General features: G+C 34.0%; 1 protein-coding gene across 3 annotated transcripts in view; it reads left to right on the top strand.

The window, feature by feature from the left end:
• Positions 1–15,791, top strand: part of LOC138336190 (inter-alpha-trypsin inhibitor heavy chain H2-like) — a 29,524-nt gene that overhangs the window by 1,175 nt on the left and 12,558 nt on the right. Inside the window, exons 1-6 of one of the 3 annotated variants that reach the window (XM_069285533.1) lie at positions 1,737–2,732; positions 3,302–3,465; positions 11,630–11,784; positions 13,922–14,023; positions 15,115–15,362; positions 15,625–15,788. In XM_069285533.1, the coding sequence (XP_069141634.1) occupies positions 3,379–3,465; positions 11,630–11,784; positions 13,922–14,023; positions 15,115–15,362; positions 15,625–15,788 (756 nt within the window). In that variant the 5' untranslated portion in view covers positions 1,737–2,732; positions 3,302–3,378. Of the gene's footprint in view, positions 1–1,736; positions 2,733–3,301; positions 3,466–11,629; positions 11,785–13,921; positions 14,024–15,114; positions 15,363–15,624; positions 15,789–15,791 lie in introns of those variants that run through there. The other 2 variants (XM_069285535.1, XM_069285534.1) reach the window with 2 other exon arrangements.

Below are 15,791 nucleotides of genomic sequence, written 5' to 3'. Positions count from 1 at the left end.
AAGGAATTTTATTGACATTATTTATTTTAACCATCGATACCGTTAGTAACAGAGAAGCTGAACATTTTTCTATTTTCGTAACTTGAAATAAGTCAACATTTGCAAAAGGACGATTGTTTAGATACTATTTGGCAATGCATGTGTTCCAGTTATTTTGTTGGTTAAAAATATTACCCGATATGTTATGGATTATTTCGGACGATATTCCATGCTATCAGACACGTTAGATGATACAGCATGCTGCATTGGTACACCTCTTTAACGACTGAAAAAAACTATTGTACTCAAACCAGAAACCCTAATTAATGACACAAACAACAAGGAAATTATTCTGAAATTATCATTCTTGTGGTAAGTTACGACGCAGATATTGCGCTTTTACATGTGCGATGTGACGGTGCAGACATTGCGCCTTTACTTGCAGATATACATTGTTATGATTGAACATGTGGTTCTGAAGTAAGACCTGACGTAGTCTGTTAAGCGTACTTGTGTACTCTTAGCCTCTTAGTATGGCGTTTACAATGAATTGTGGGTGTTAGATATTTCAGCATGACCTGTCTCTAACTGTCGTACAGCGTGTCTGCTTTCTGTACAGACACCGATATTGTCGATGGTAATGTGGCATGCGGCGCTTCCATGAAAACCAGACTTTTCATCTTGGTAGTAAAATCAGCAGGTCGAGATTTATGATTTGTTCATAGAACATGCGTTTGTATGCTACCAATGATTTATACAGATCATATATATCTTGATGGCTAAATGCTGAACTGTTTCAAACATTTTGTACGATGGTTTCCTATTCCAGAAGTATTTTGAAATCAATTAAGCGATTTTGTTAAAATTTTCTATTTTAAAAGACGCGTCGACGTTTGTTCTTATAATCGATTGTGTTGATGATCATCAATGTTCATTTTGATAATATTATAACAGTTAAAAGCATGTTCATATTAGTGCATCTAATTATATTTAAAATATAATCTCAAAAATAGTGAAATCGGTTTAATTGGACAAATTATATTTCGCTCCTAAAACCACACCGAGAAATGAAACCAGGTTCACCGCAAGTTCATGTTATACTTACACCTGCACCATTTGTTATTTATAAGAGAAAAAGCATATGTCTACCCCACTTTTTCAGAAATAAAAAATCGGTAACCAAAAACATCTTAAAAAGAACAGAGAAAGTCTTGACAACATTTCGTCATTTGTTTTGACAGGAGATGTAGTCGTCGTTAAGACCCGCCTCTGGTAAAGCGGTATCAGATGTTTAATTGATATGTACTATATATCTACCGACTGCACTGTTGATAATAATCGGATGTAAACGGGATAATGTTTCAACGCTTGTGTTTAAAATCTCTTTGCTAGCTTTATACTGGTCATAAATTAAAAAAGAACTTTTGAATTTTATTGGCTGTCGTACACTAGGTTGAATAATTCATAACTTAGTTATGGTTTATTTGGATGGAAAGGAAACCTGTTACGGTTTTATCTGCTTTGTTATCTCACCGTCCGGACACTTTGCTCCATAAATTCAACACTGCATCGTAACAACACACATACAACCTGCAATTAAAAAACAATATTCAGATGAATAAAAAACATTCCAAGTTTGTACCCAACGAGAATCACATGTGTGCTGTTCATTCTAAAAACGTCGGATATTGCAATCGCAAATCATGAAGTTCCCGGATGTACAAGCTTTTGTTTATGTTGATTACGTAACTCTTTATCACAGTGTTGCAGAAAATGCATCTGTTGCATTTTAATACATATTAAAACGGTTTTGAACTCATAAAAACATATAATCATAAACTTATATATACACATGGTAAATTACCCACATTAAATCTATTTTGATTTTGGTAAGCGACTTTCACAGGCAGAATTTAAGATTTGAGATTCTTATTAAATGCTTTCTTCAGATTAAATAAGAGTTGGTACGGGAGTATACGGTTCACTTTAATCACCCTTGCTCTATTATATGATTACTTAAGCGTCTGGTATTTACTTTCAAACAGATTCCAGCAGTATCTTATTGATAAACATATTCAGGATGTTTTCGGGAATCCTGTTTTTGTCCGGGTATTTATTGGCAAGTTTTACACGGGAATATGACCATAGAGACAGAGAAATCAGTTCGTTTATCAAACGAGCTATGTCGCGATAATACTGTCTGCTCTATAGACAAAACAGAAACACTAGTTAAACCGCGTTTGGTGAGCCACAAAGTCAAGGTCATCTGTACGTGTGTTTTTTCGATCTTCAAAATGTTTTATCGTAATAATTTTAATCGCTCTTTGATATGGATGATCCATCAACCTTACCTTGCTATAAATATACCCTAGTCAAGCTGCACTCCTAACCCACATTCGGAGAGTCGTGCCAATTTGCCTTTTGCTTTGATGCGTGAAATCTACTTCATTATTAGTATATTCTCGCTGTTTGCCTGTAGTTCTGACACAGGTCTGACCGCAACTTACCAGTATTGGTACCTCGGCCCCCGTACATGTCACCCGATATTCTAATTACTACAGCTCCGTTGTCTCAAATTTCATGATCAACCTGTCTATTTAACTACAGTTAAGATCACGTAAATCGGCCCGTATATATACAGGTACGGTAAAGACACCTGTTGGTCGGCAGTATAAACAGATCTCTCTGATCACAGGTGGCTGGGATATTAAATCATGGATTTAATGTGGTAAATAACAACGCGAATAACCAAGGTACGTATTTACTGCTTTATTTAGTATTTATATATATTATACAAATTGAGCAAAATATGAAATTAAAATATTTATTAAATTGATTTTCTCAGTAATGTTTTGAGAAAACGTTGTAGTTACATGTAGAAGATAAGTATTACTGTTAATAAGTACTGGTAGATGACGATACGACATAGACCTGAAGACCTACTTCAGAAATCGGTTAAATTTCTTTAATATAGTTTCATTGTAAAAGGCTAATAATAAGTAACCAAATGCAGGTATTTCATGTTGTTATTTTCTATCAATCAACTTATCGTATCTGTACAGTTGTTACAGTACAAATGATGAAAAAGAATATCAATTGATTGATGTGACTAGAAACATGGAAATAATTGAACCGATTAACCTGAAGCTACATGGCACAATGCAGAATGTAACCTGCAAAAGCACGGGATGCAGTGCATCCTCCTGCATAGCGTTGACACGGCAGCTCCACCTGTGACAGGTAGATTAGTGCTGATGTAACCGATACTCCTATGGTCTGTGACCTTGGACGAGGAATGCTAACACAATTCTGTTAATTTCAGGTTGGCGTGTTCCGGCCGAGTGGAATGCTTAAAATGTCGGGTCAGTGCTAACCTGCGCCTTTTAAGGAAGACCAATAATGACCACATCTCATCAGGCCGTAATTTTGGCCACCCTGGTGTGTGGAATCGTACAATTTGGACATGGTCAAGAAACAACGATTGAGGTACGTAAACCACATTGCAATTAACTTGGATTTCAGTTAATCATTATTAATTTATTTTATACTTTTAGGTTTTGAATATCTGGTTAACACACAGGTTTTATCTATCAATTACTGGTAACTGAATCTGAGTTAGATGAAGGTTTTGCCGATGATGATATATTGCAATTACTTAATATCGCGCGAATAGAATTAGTGGAAAGATTGCCATGCATACGTCACAGAAAACAAACTAGAAACTGGGGTATTGAATAACATTTATGTGGGAAAACTATAAATTTATGTGAAATAAGCCATTTCTAACTGCGTCTCTCTATGCTTCACACATTAATATTGAATTTTATCACTAAATCGAGGTTTAGTTAGAAGACAGTTTGCTAAATAGTTGGTTTTCAGGAATACATTGACATCTGCAGGGTATTATCTCGGTTTGCCTTCCATTTTGTTTTTCTAAAAGTGAGGTATTTTTCCACATACTTTCCTTCCAAATGCTTTGCCAACACATCGCGTGTGCGGTTCGTGTAGTTATATGTCTATACCCTAGTCAATATACCGGATGACAACAAGTATTCGGTCATTATGAAACAAGTGGTAGCATATGTGTTAAAGCATTTCTTCCAATGTAGACAATGCTTGTTTTCATATGTAATGAAGTGTATTTTATGTTACCGAAGCGTTAATGAAATGCGCAATAAGAGACCAACGCAAATGCATATTCCATGTTATATGGGGAATTCCATTACCAATGAGAACACACTAATGAGCCTGTTTGTTACAAGAGAGGAGGCATATTCTACTAATTAGTATGTAACCTTGCAGTGTTGGCTTTGTAAGCTCTTCACAGTCCAGTTTTATACTGCAGTGATATATCACGGAAATAATCGTAGTTTACATATGCAGAGTTGTTGGGTTTAGTTATTTAATATATTGTTTATGGTGTAGATATTAAGCGTTGTTGGTCTTAGTTATTTAATATAGTATTTATGATGTAGATACGCAGCGTTGTTGGCCGTAGTTATTTAATATATTGTTTATGACGTATAGATGCAGTGTCGGTGTAAAAAGATATTTAAAAATGTCATTACGGTCACAAAGAAAGAAAAGTGAATGTTTTTTTTTCTGTAGAATGTATATGTTTTCTGACCTGCGTGTCAGTATGTCAACCACCTCGTTGTCTCTCAGTGTCTAATGCATTGTGTGTACGGTGTACAATTTCAGGAGAGAGAGAAAGCACGGTTGGATGCAATGTCAGTATCACATTGCCTGCGAAATAAAGTGTTGGCATATTATTAAACAAATTGCTTTTATTGTACGTGTGTATGAGAGAACTATATATAAAAATAATGTGAAGTCATATTTGATCGATGACCTATGAGGTCGCCCATATGTGGTAACGTCGATCTATCAAATTTTTATTATTTTTCTGTCAAATATATTCTCCATACATTTTTTTGCTATTAAAACGAACTTTTTTCGTCCATATGACTTTATTCTTGCTATTTGTAGTGGTTTTTCGATATGATTTCTGTACTGTAACTATACAATAATAATAAAAGGATATCGTGTTATTGTAACATACATTTATAATAACAACAGGGCTTCACTATGACTTAAGTAGTTACATTATATACATTAACTGCAACGATATCAAGCTTCAAGACCAGTGTTCACAGTCTGAAACTTTATCGATAGATTGTTCAAAATTTATCCATAGATTGCTCAAACTAATTTTGTAGATTCTCTCGAAATTTGTACCTAGTGTAAAACATTTAAAGGGAACGTGTTTATATTTCTAAAAGTGAACACCCACAAAATTGTGTTTGTTTTTTGCAATGATATCACGAATTTCATGGGGAAAATGGACATTTGATTCTCAGTATATTCATGACATTTAAGTTTATAGTCGATTCCGTTCGTTGGTATTCATACATTTATATTTGTATAATAAATTACCGTATGAATAATTGTGCAATATAAATGTGTTTTGTCAGATAGAATCTCTGAAATGGAATATAAAATGCACTAGTCTTTTACTGTATTCTACACAGATGCTGAAGTTGGGAGATAGCATTGTGTAACAAACAATTACCATGCATTACATGTTACTAATTATATATATTTATATTGTGTTGCTGCTTCTAGCATTCCTTATGTTTCACTGTTCTTTTTCTGCGCTTTTAAAATATATTCAATGAAGTTAACTGTTTCTGATAAAAATATGTTCGTTGACAATGAAGCTTAAGGTGTCCGGTAAAAATATATTCAATGAAGTTTAAAGTTTCTGATAAGTAGATACAAATATGTTTTCGGAGACATATCCGGCCGACAATCGTTTCAGCAATACGTTAGTAAATAATAAAAACAACAACAACAACAACAAACGACAAACAACAAAACAACAACAAAAATAGTTTTTTTATAGTACTTTAAATTATAGCTGTCACTATAAGCTAAATTTTGTCGTGTAATAATCATGATCAACCTGCATTTTATTACACACAAACCTTTAAAAAAAGGTTAAAAAGAACCGAGTTAAACTCTTTAATAAGGAGATCAAAGAAATATTTAATGCACAAAACGTTTCCTCTACCTGGTCCAGGGTCCGTATCATATTCAAAGGGTAAAGCATCAATGCCCTGAATATCTGCACGGCATTCTGTGTTATTGCCAAATCAGACAGAAGTCATGCCAGGGACTCAGAGGTCTAGATGTTCTTAGTCTACTCCGATATCTGTCCAAAATCGTATGCTCAGCCTTCTTTCATCTTTATATGTAAAGGTTTTCTCTTAATTTTAGTTTCGGGCAATGCGTCTGTAAAGATTTATCTATATTACTAACCAAACGAATATTTCAAATGTTTTGTTTTTTGATAAGTTACAAAAGATGAGGCATTTTCCGTACATAGTTTGATATATTTTTTGTGAATGCCAAGTTTGTTGCAGTGTACATTTTCAAAGGTCAAAGATGTGTTTGTCCTGAACAAAAATATTCTTTTAGACATCAATCCTTTGGAATCCTCAACGATTGGTAACAGGATTGTACCTGTTGTCCCTGATGGTGTAATCGTATGTTATATGATATCGCCCTTGTATGACCTATTAATTTAGAGTTAGTAAAATCAAACCAACCGAGATGTATGCTTTGGTAGCATTAATCGGCAAATAAATCTTATGATTCTGTAGATATGCGTTCATTTCTGTTCGGTGTTCTTTGTTCAACTGAACTCTCCTTTTCAATGTTTGGAGAGTTAGCGTCCAGAACGCATTACATCTTTGTAAATTCTAGGTCAATAGAAAAACTTGTCACCGAAAGTAAGACAAATGAAATCATCTCATGCAATGCAAGTATTAAACCCAAGACTTGTAATTATTTCAAGTCCATTTCGGAGTTACGAGACTTATGTATGCATCATCACCTTGACATCGGACCCTCTATATCATTTTCAGACACAATACATAATGTTTTGGCGACGGCATTAAGTCATAACACTCTTTCCATTCATACTTCAGTAATTTGACTTTTAAACGAAACGATTTCCGGGATACATTTCAGTTGTAATGTGTTAAAGAGCAAACTACTGATATAAATAACACTGATCAGAAAATAATTGGTTAATAAAAACGATATCAAGCCATCACGAAATCTACACAGAGTTTTCATTGTCCATTGAAATTCCGAAAAAAAGTTACTTTTTTTTCTTGTGTCACACTTCAATGCTGTTTAACTTCAACGTCAAATATTTTCAGCGATGCATCATATTTATGGCCACAGTCCTTCTACTGGGTCTGTGTATACAAATGTACATATGTAGAACTGATGATATCAATGCTTGGCTCTCTTGCATGACGGGACTCCCGTGTGCCCGCAATGCAAATGTAACACATATACGATTTCTGTTTTTTCTTCTTTAAATTTTTATTTCAAGGGGCGTTGAATCCTGTTTACTGAGAATGTGTTAATATTTTATCATATCTGTGTTATTTTGATATATTGTGTAGAACATTTGTATTCACAAGTGTTTTCCACGTTGACCTCGAAATACGAAGCTGCACGCTATAGATATGTCGGTAGAATGAAAAGAGTCAGTTATGGTGACTGCGATTGCCGATATGCGTGCAGTATTCGTGAAAAAAGTAACGATTTGGTGCTTGGGTCAAATAGTAATAAAAAGAACTGTCAATTATATGTATACATTAAAGTCACATTAAGATCTGAATGATATATCCACCGTACCGATTATCACATTATTTCTGTTGGTGCGTGTCGGCTGGCACCCCAAAAACACATGGTTCCCTATATCTGACACCTTACAATATAACGCAAAATAGGATTTTTTCCGAGGGTCAAACATTCTGCGACTTTCACCTGAGGCTTCATGAATATGTGGAATTTGAACATTTGCTATTTTATTTCACTGTTCCGAGATCTGGGAAATCACCAAAGTATCACCTTTACTAAATAAACTGTATTTCTTGAACTTGTTGAAACATATTTGAGTCTGCGTAATGTTTACGTTAATGTTCTTGTTAATATTAGGTACTTTAAACATGTTTGGATATTGACGCTTTTGAAAATAGCCGTACATGACATGTCTTCTTTTGCTTACGCTGAAAGGATATATTTTACGGTGCATTAACACAAGTCAACTTTTGTTCTATCGGAATTTTGTCTGCTAAATTGTTAAGGCGACTGTTTTGAAAATACTATACGAAATGGCTGTATTTTTTTTATTCTACTCATAATGAAGCAGGTCGTTATACTCTTGAAAGACTAAGATTTATTATGTTGCAGTAATGACATTACGAAATATTGTTCGTTATTTGCTTAGATTCTGTGAAGTGTGTCAATACTCAGAGTTACCTCCTGATTGCCTTCACTTTTATTTGACCTTGTCAACTTAACGCAGTATTGTTTCCGAAAACGGCAGTCGCTACGCTCAGCCTACTGATTTCAGCAAAAAAAAAACTAATGCTGACGTCAATTAAAGTATGTAACATTGAAATAAATGTAAAAGTTACATTTAACAAGATAATAAATAACCTTAATTAGTTTAATATTACGCATACGAAACAGTATATTTATCTACGCATTCTAAGCAATTTTCTATTTAAAATTTAGTTTACAAGCCAAACTCTATAATTGCATTTAATACAAGGATAAGACGGGGTAATTGGATGGTGTAATTTTAGAAACGAGGTCCCCGCCAGGCTACTGGGGAGGTAAAGAGTACACTCTGATAAGATACTTCCGGGTCTCGTGGGAATTCCTAAACGGACTAGCGAAAGTCTGCTGAGTACAAGTCGAAATATTCCAAACGTCACTATACTCTATGATGCCTTAGTCTAATAAATAAAAGTTTATTTCTCCGGTTTCGTTTTCTTCCCTTTCCACTCAACTTGATTAGGACATTTCTATTATATGATATGGTTTTTTTTAACTTTGTTTTCTAGTTTCAGGTCTTATCTAGATCTATGATCGAATGTATATTACAAAAACATTCATTTGATCAAGCTTTGTTCTACAGTCGAGAGTAAAAACTCCAATCATGTTCGCCGTCTATTATAATCTAATTACCAATCTAAAGAAAAATCGGATTATTGAATTGTCGAATCTTTTTTCATTGCGTCATTGATGTAATGCAATGTTTGTGATTTTGTTACATATTTGGACTATTGGGGTGGCAGGAAGGCATTTTTTCCCTCGGAGTGCTCTTTATCTAAGCCATTTCTCCTCCTTATAACGCACATACTTGTGTTACTATTGTTTAAAGTTATGGTTCTAGGGAAATACTGCATGGAATTTTATTTTATTCAAATGCGCAAATATCAACTAGAAAAATAATTAAAGGCCCATTACCTTTCCGGAGCAAAATATAAAGGTTTCTTAATAAACATTAATAACATCAGAAAATGCATACCGATGACCTAAAATAAGATTACGACACCAAACATGTGCAAGATTTCCTGTGTAATATATGAAAACAGTGGAGAGTCAATTCGCTGTTTTGCCGTCTGGCGCATTGATAGTCAACTACCGCGCGGTATTTAGGACGACGGCGGGAAACATAGTACGACCCGCTTTATGAAAATGAACATTTTATTTATTTTAATCAAATCGTTCAGAAGGTGATGATAAATGTAGTATTAACGGTAAGTTAATAATTTTTAAGACTCAAAAATATCGATCTTGTTTTACATTCCCATTCTAAAAATTAAAAGCCGTTTCGGAAAGGTAGTGGGCCTTTAAACATACGATTGATCCATTTTCCAAATATAATGGTAATGCAAAAATAGGGAAAAACTATCCAGAGACACATTTATCTATGTCTGTTGAATATATTATTTCGATAAGATATTATTTCCGTGAATTCAATTAAAGAAGTATTTTATGTTTAATATACTGGGAAGTCATGATTTTGATAAATACTCTGAAAGATATCACGGTAACCGTAAGGAGCTTATTCCCTACACAATATGTATGTATGTATATCAATGTAATTTCACATAACGCAGCACGGAATTTAAATTTTGATTTAAATTTGAAGTATGTACAAAAACTAGATTTAGTGATCAAGATTCTCGTCATTTTTCATTAAAATTTTGAAACTTATCTATAATTGTAAGTGTTGGACTTCATTAAATAACGCCAAAGACATTTATTTTTATTTCTGTTACATTAATGTTGACATGACTGATACACAATGCTGAGTAGATGAAATCGGAATTCGAAATATTTAACAAACCGACACATATCTTCGACTGCTGGTAATTAATTGAGATTCTGTAGTACATGTCTATAGTTATATTGGTTTTATGTTCTTTATGTTTCAATGTAGTTCTATATACTTGGTCAATCAGACGCAAAGACACAGTGGCTATGTTAATATAATGGGCGGTATTATATATCACTGACGTGAAATAGATCCGTTTACACCAAACAGAACGCCTACACCATAATTAGATTAAATATAATGTAATGGAAACAATGCTTGACATTTGAAACATCAGATAAATATTTGGTTTTGCTTGATTGATAAACGATAAGCATATTATTATTTGGCTAAAAATAAAACTCGAACATTTGATTAAAAACTGCGGCATGTACCTTCATCGTCCGACTCATCAATAATGTCTAAGACTAGCTTCCAGTAACAAATAAACCATTTACACATACACTGTATAGTTTTAACTAAGTTTGTTGATAATTTTTTTCTGTTAATTCATCATATTTTATTTCGTTATCGGAACAAATCAGTTCATTCAATGTTTTGTTATTGCATGTGTCATACGGTAACTCTCCGGTACTAATCTACAATCCAATGTGAACGACAAAAAGTGTATGACGGTGCTATATCAGTCTTCCTTGTATTATCTTGCCCTTTCGGTCCATCCATCATCTCAGCAATCCAATCTAAAGATTCTGCATAATTTAACAATTTATATCATACTACATCTTTTTGATGTCACCGACTGGTATGATACAGTTACTGCTAGCGTTACACGTGAGGACACATCCCATATATATAAAGATCTGCCACATTAAACTGATAAAATCTTAACGAGATTCTACCGTACATAAAATTTCCCAGTTTTAAAATAAGTCTGATGATGTTTGCAATTTGTGATAATACGACAAATCCGCATCGTTTTACGCATTGATAAAGGCAGACGTGAAAACCAAACATTATCTGTGTTTTTCATGGCACATAACATTACCATAATTAATGAAAACGCTCAGCTTACCTGTCTAATCGGATAAGGTTAAGCAATATTTAGTCTACAGTGTACTGTCCTAAAATGTGTATATCTTTTTCTCTGATATATCACTGCAGTATTACAAGAATTTAATGAGTCAATGTCATATGTTGCTTAGCAATACATGTCCTCACAATCCGTCTTGTATTTTCGGTGTTGTTGGTATTAACGATTAGAAATAGTTTTTATATACTTTGTGTCTGTTTTGTAAACCTACATTATACTTATGGCTAAGTGTTACTGACACACTTTATAATACATTTAGAAGAGACATATGCCAGGTATACTAGTTCTTATTGTTTATCATCCGTGTTTCTGTTACATTTCATGACTCAAGTGTTGTTGTCTTTCATAGTTTGTCTGTGGTGGTAAAGGATTCAAGCTAATATTCAGTTATTATCTTTATGTTTCAGCCTCGGATTTACTTTCTTCATATTCAGTCTGATATCAAGTTCCGGTTCGCTACGACCTTGATCACCAGCAAGGTCATGAACCCTAGCTTGGTTGCCCAGGAAACAACATTCCATGTCACACTTCCAGACGAAGCATTCATTACAAGTTTCCTGATGTAAGTGTGAAACAAAGAATTTGTATTATGTTTTACTTATTGAAAACCCAAAGGAAGCAAAATATACTGGTATAATGATGGGATTTTGTTGAAATATGTTCAATTATGTATACAAACTGGTGAGATTATAGGCACGGTAGCAGAAGACATGTCATGAAAACCCGCCAAGGATGAATGATTTCGTAAAAACATCATGCAAACCATTTTTTTTTTTTTTAAATTCTGGCTACAATTTTGTAATACAAAAATATATGAAATTATTTCCCTGGTGTCAATCCATATATGAAATTCTCCCGATTTCGTCAATCAAAGCCACATTAAAGGTATCAAAATAAACTAAACTTGGTACACTAAACTTCTATGTTAAACACGACATTTATGTTACGTTAAACTGGTAATAAAATGACAAGTATGGCCTAGCGTCTTTAGAAATGAGATGTAAATATGTCACTTTTATTGTTGATGTCAACACGAGCCCCAATAGTCCACGTATTAACGTAGTAATGTAACATAATAACCTACAGACATATGTCCGTTTTCTTTTGTACATTCTATTTTATACAGATATGATTTAGTCGAAAAAACGCAAACACTTAATTAACAATGAAACTTGGTATTTTAAAGGTAATGACGGTATAAGAAAATTACATAAAAGTCAGTACATGAATACAAATTGGGCAAAAGTTTTAATTTACCGGTACGGTCAGGTGGTCGCTGGTTCTTGATATATATATATATTTTTAAATTATCATAATATTAGCATTCAGCAGTTTTGTAAAATATCTCGCATTGAAAATAGGTCAGTCGTCATGCCATTTCAGATGTTTTCGGCGGTGGATAGATCTTAGATACAATGATTACGTATTCAATATATCTTCATTCATATAAGTGCAAGATAAAAATCAAATGGAAAGAACATGGACAAAGTAGCACTTTCAAATGTCTGAATGGATGGGTGTTACCACACATAAAGCATTTTCGAAATGAAATATTCGTTGCTATAGAAATACACAAGGATAGTGTCCCTGGTTATAAAAACAGCTTTGATGTTATAACGACATAGATATTAAGATATTTTATATGAATGACATTCATGCGATGGGTTGAAATTCTATATCAAATTTTCAGATCCAGTATAAATAATGTTTAATACCTATCATCGATAGACGGTGGATAACTTGTGGTGTTGATACATTTAAACAAAATAAACACCGGATAAAGTGAAAGTACAAAGATATATAGTGGTACAATAGGTTTACTTTTATGTTTTTATTTCAAACATTGTATTATGACCAATACCATCCTTGATAATCAAGGGCTATCATTATATCTACCTCTGAAACATAATATAGCAAAACAGAAAGCAGCTTGGGAGAAAAAAAGACCAATCACAGACCTGCATAGATACCTTTTGATGTACATTAAAGGACCAAACTACCTATATCATCTGTTCTCATCGATCACATAGAGCCTTCAGTTTTGCTATGACATAGTCCAGGGGTTGATATAACACGAGTGGCAGTAACCAATATTGAGTATGGATCAGTACTAGTTAGAAAATATATTCTGGTACCCATTGAAAGCACATTCTTACTAGGAATATGTCATGTTATCGATCGTATATTCTGATCAATATAGGTCCTTTGGACGGCACATGAATCACCCCTAAATATTAACGTGTTACGCAACATGCTTATCACGTTATTGAGAAATGAAAATTGGAAACAAGAATTGGTTTACCACTTCAGATATATTACATTCTGTATATATTACTTTACTTCATTTACTAGTATTATATTCGTTTATATTACGAAAACACATTAGTAAGCTTCGCCGTGTATGACCTTGATATATATTACGAAAAACATGTAGCTTCATATTATCAATTTATAAAATATTGACTTTCAAGTTTATCTTTACAAACGAAACAAAACAAATAAAGTTTAAATTCTGCAGACTGCTATAGACTGCTATAAATGCTGTACTGTAGAGTGTTGCTTGATTAGTTATTACTCCACCTGATTTTGCCTTACATGTTTTTAATGTTACAACTAAGGGTAATTGATACACACCTGTCACACGAACTTCAGATATCCGGAGGCAATCAGCTAACATTTACCATTGTCTATCCTCACAGGACGATCGATGGACGAATGTATCCTAGTCAGATAGACGAAAAGAGCAATGCCGAAACAAAGTATCAGAGGTCAAAGATCAAAGGTCAGAGTACAGGTCAGAGGTGAGTAAATTAAAGACGTGTTTGATGTTACCCTTTTCATCTTTGACAATAAACACATCTATCGTATAACTAAGATACAATTTGTATGCGGTAGGCAAACAATCATTACCTCCTCAGGTAACTAACGGGGAGATTTAGGACCAGGCGAGGGTTAAAGGTCATCCTCTGATATTAATCACTGAAATAAATCGGATACAAGAGAACAGGGTAATTAAAAGTATTAGCCTGACCAGGCACAATCGCGTTAGACATAAAAACGACATATTCAACAGAATTCAAGTAAGGTTTGTTTACCTTAAAAACCAGTAGTATACTTATATAAGGATACATTTCGGTAACGCCTCATGTGTATCGGCAGTAATTCGTATGATAAATCATCAATCTCTGGCCTCACACGACTTCAGGTCATGTAAAGAAACCAGTGTTATACTCTAGAGTTACAGCGATGTCAACAAACAACAAAGTTTACGTCATTACAGCTAGTCACCAACCTGGAGTTAAGGAGCCAGAAACAATAAAATTCTCTGTAGTGGGTTCAGATATTTTGAATTCGCCAATGCAAGTCGGTACATCAAATACATGTAGCTGTAAAGATGGTTTTATATTCAAATCCAAAACTAGATTCACCTGTCAGTATTGGCTCTAGAGCGTTTGGTTCATTTCGTCAAAAATACGGAATGTTTGGTCATAGGGATATCAATTTATATGCGTTTACGAATAAAACGTGAGCATTACATGTACCTACTTGAGTTTTAAACAGGTGCATCGTCAGCGCATTCAAATGTTGTTTCCAATGAATCAAAAGATACACCGAAGAACTCCTTTTATTACCTTTGTGCCCGTAATATTCTGATTATCATGACTATCTGTACGAGTTGTCTATGATTAAAAATTCAACATCAAGTGCTTCACTCATTTGATGCAAAAAAAATGACAATGGGAAGCACACAATTCGAAAAAAACCCACACACAATTGTATAAATAATTATAATGCAACGAATTTTTAAAAGAAAACTACCTAATAGAACCTATTGATATTAAGATAAAGTTATCATTAACTGTCAATTGGTTTCATTTGCAACCCTAATTAGGCCACGAGAGACTAACAAATTCCAAGTCCAGGTCATGGTTGAGCCGCAAAGCACAGTTACCTTTAATCTGACGTACCAGAACCTTTTACGGCGTAACCATGGCAACTATGAACACGTGATTTACCTTGACCCCGGTCAGGTTGTAGATGACCTCAGAGTTGATATTGCTATCCAGGAGTCACGTGCTATAAATTCCATTAAGGTTCCGCCCCTCAGGAATGACATTATTGAAGATTATACATATACAGGTAAGTATAAAGAACCATTTTTATCCTTACCTTTTTCCAAACCAATTCCCCATATGTCGTATATCATAATTGTATATGACGTGAATATAATGTTTTGAAAATATCTTCAGGAACAAAGCTAAATATCCTAAGATGAAATACATCAAAATCAGTTTGTATTTGAATAATTTAAATATATATTATTGAACAAATGTAATTTAATCTTTATTGTCTAGTTTGACATTACATTTTCTGTAGAACGTGATGCTATATGACGTTTCAGGTAGGAATGAGTTGGTATCGGTAGACAGACCAACTCGGGAGACAGCCAGAATACAATACTATCCTAGTGCGGCGGACCAACGACTTGCGTCGGAGCAGGGCTTATCTGGTCTCTTCATCGTAGAGTACGACGTCAACAGAAACTTCGACGCTGGAGACGTGATGGTA

This window comes from Argopecten irradians, chromosome 12 (genome assembly GCF_041381155.1).
Source record: "Argopecten irradians isolate NY chromosome 12, Ai_NY, whole genome shotgun sequence".
Lineage (NCBI taxonomy): Eukaryota > Metazoa > Mollusca > Bivalvia > Pectinida > Pectinidae > Argopecten > Argopecten irradians.
This window is presented reverse-complemented; position numbering and strand designations above follow the sequence as displayed.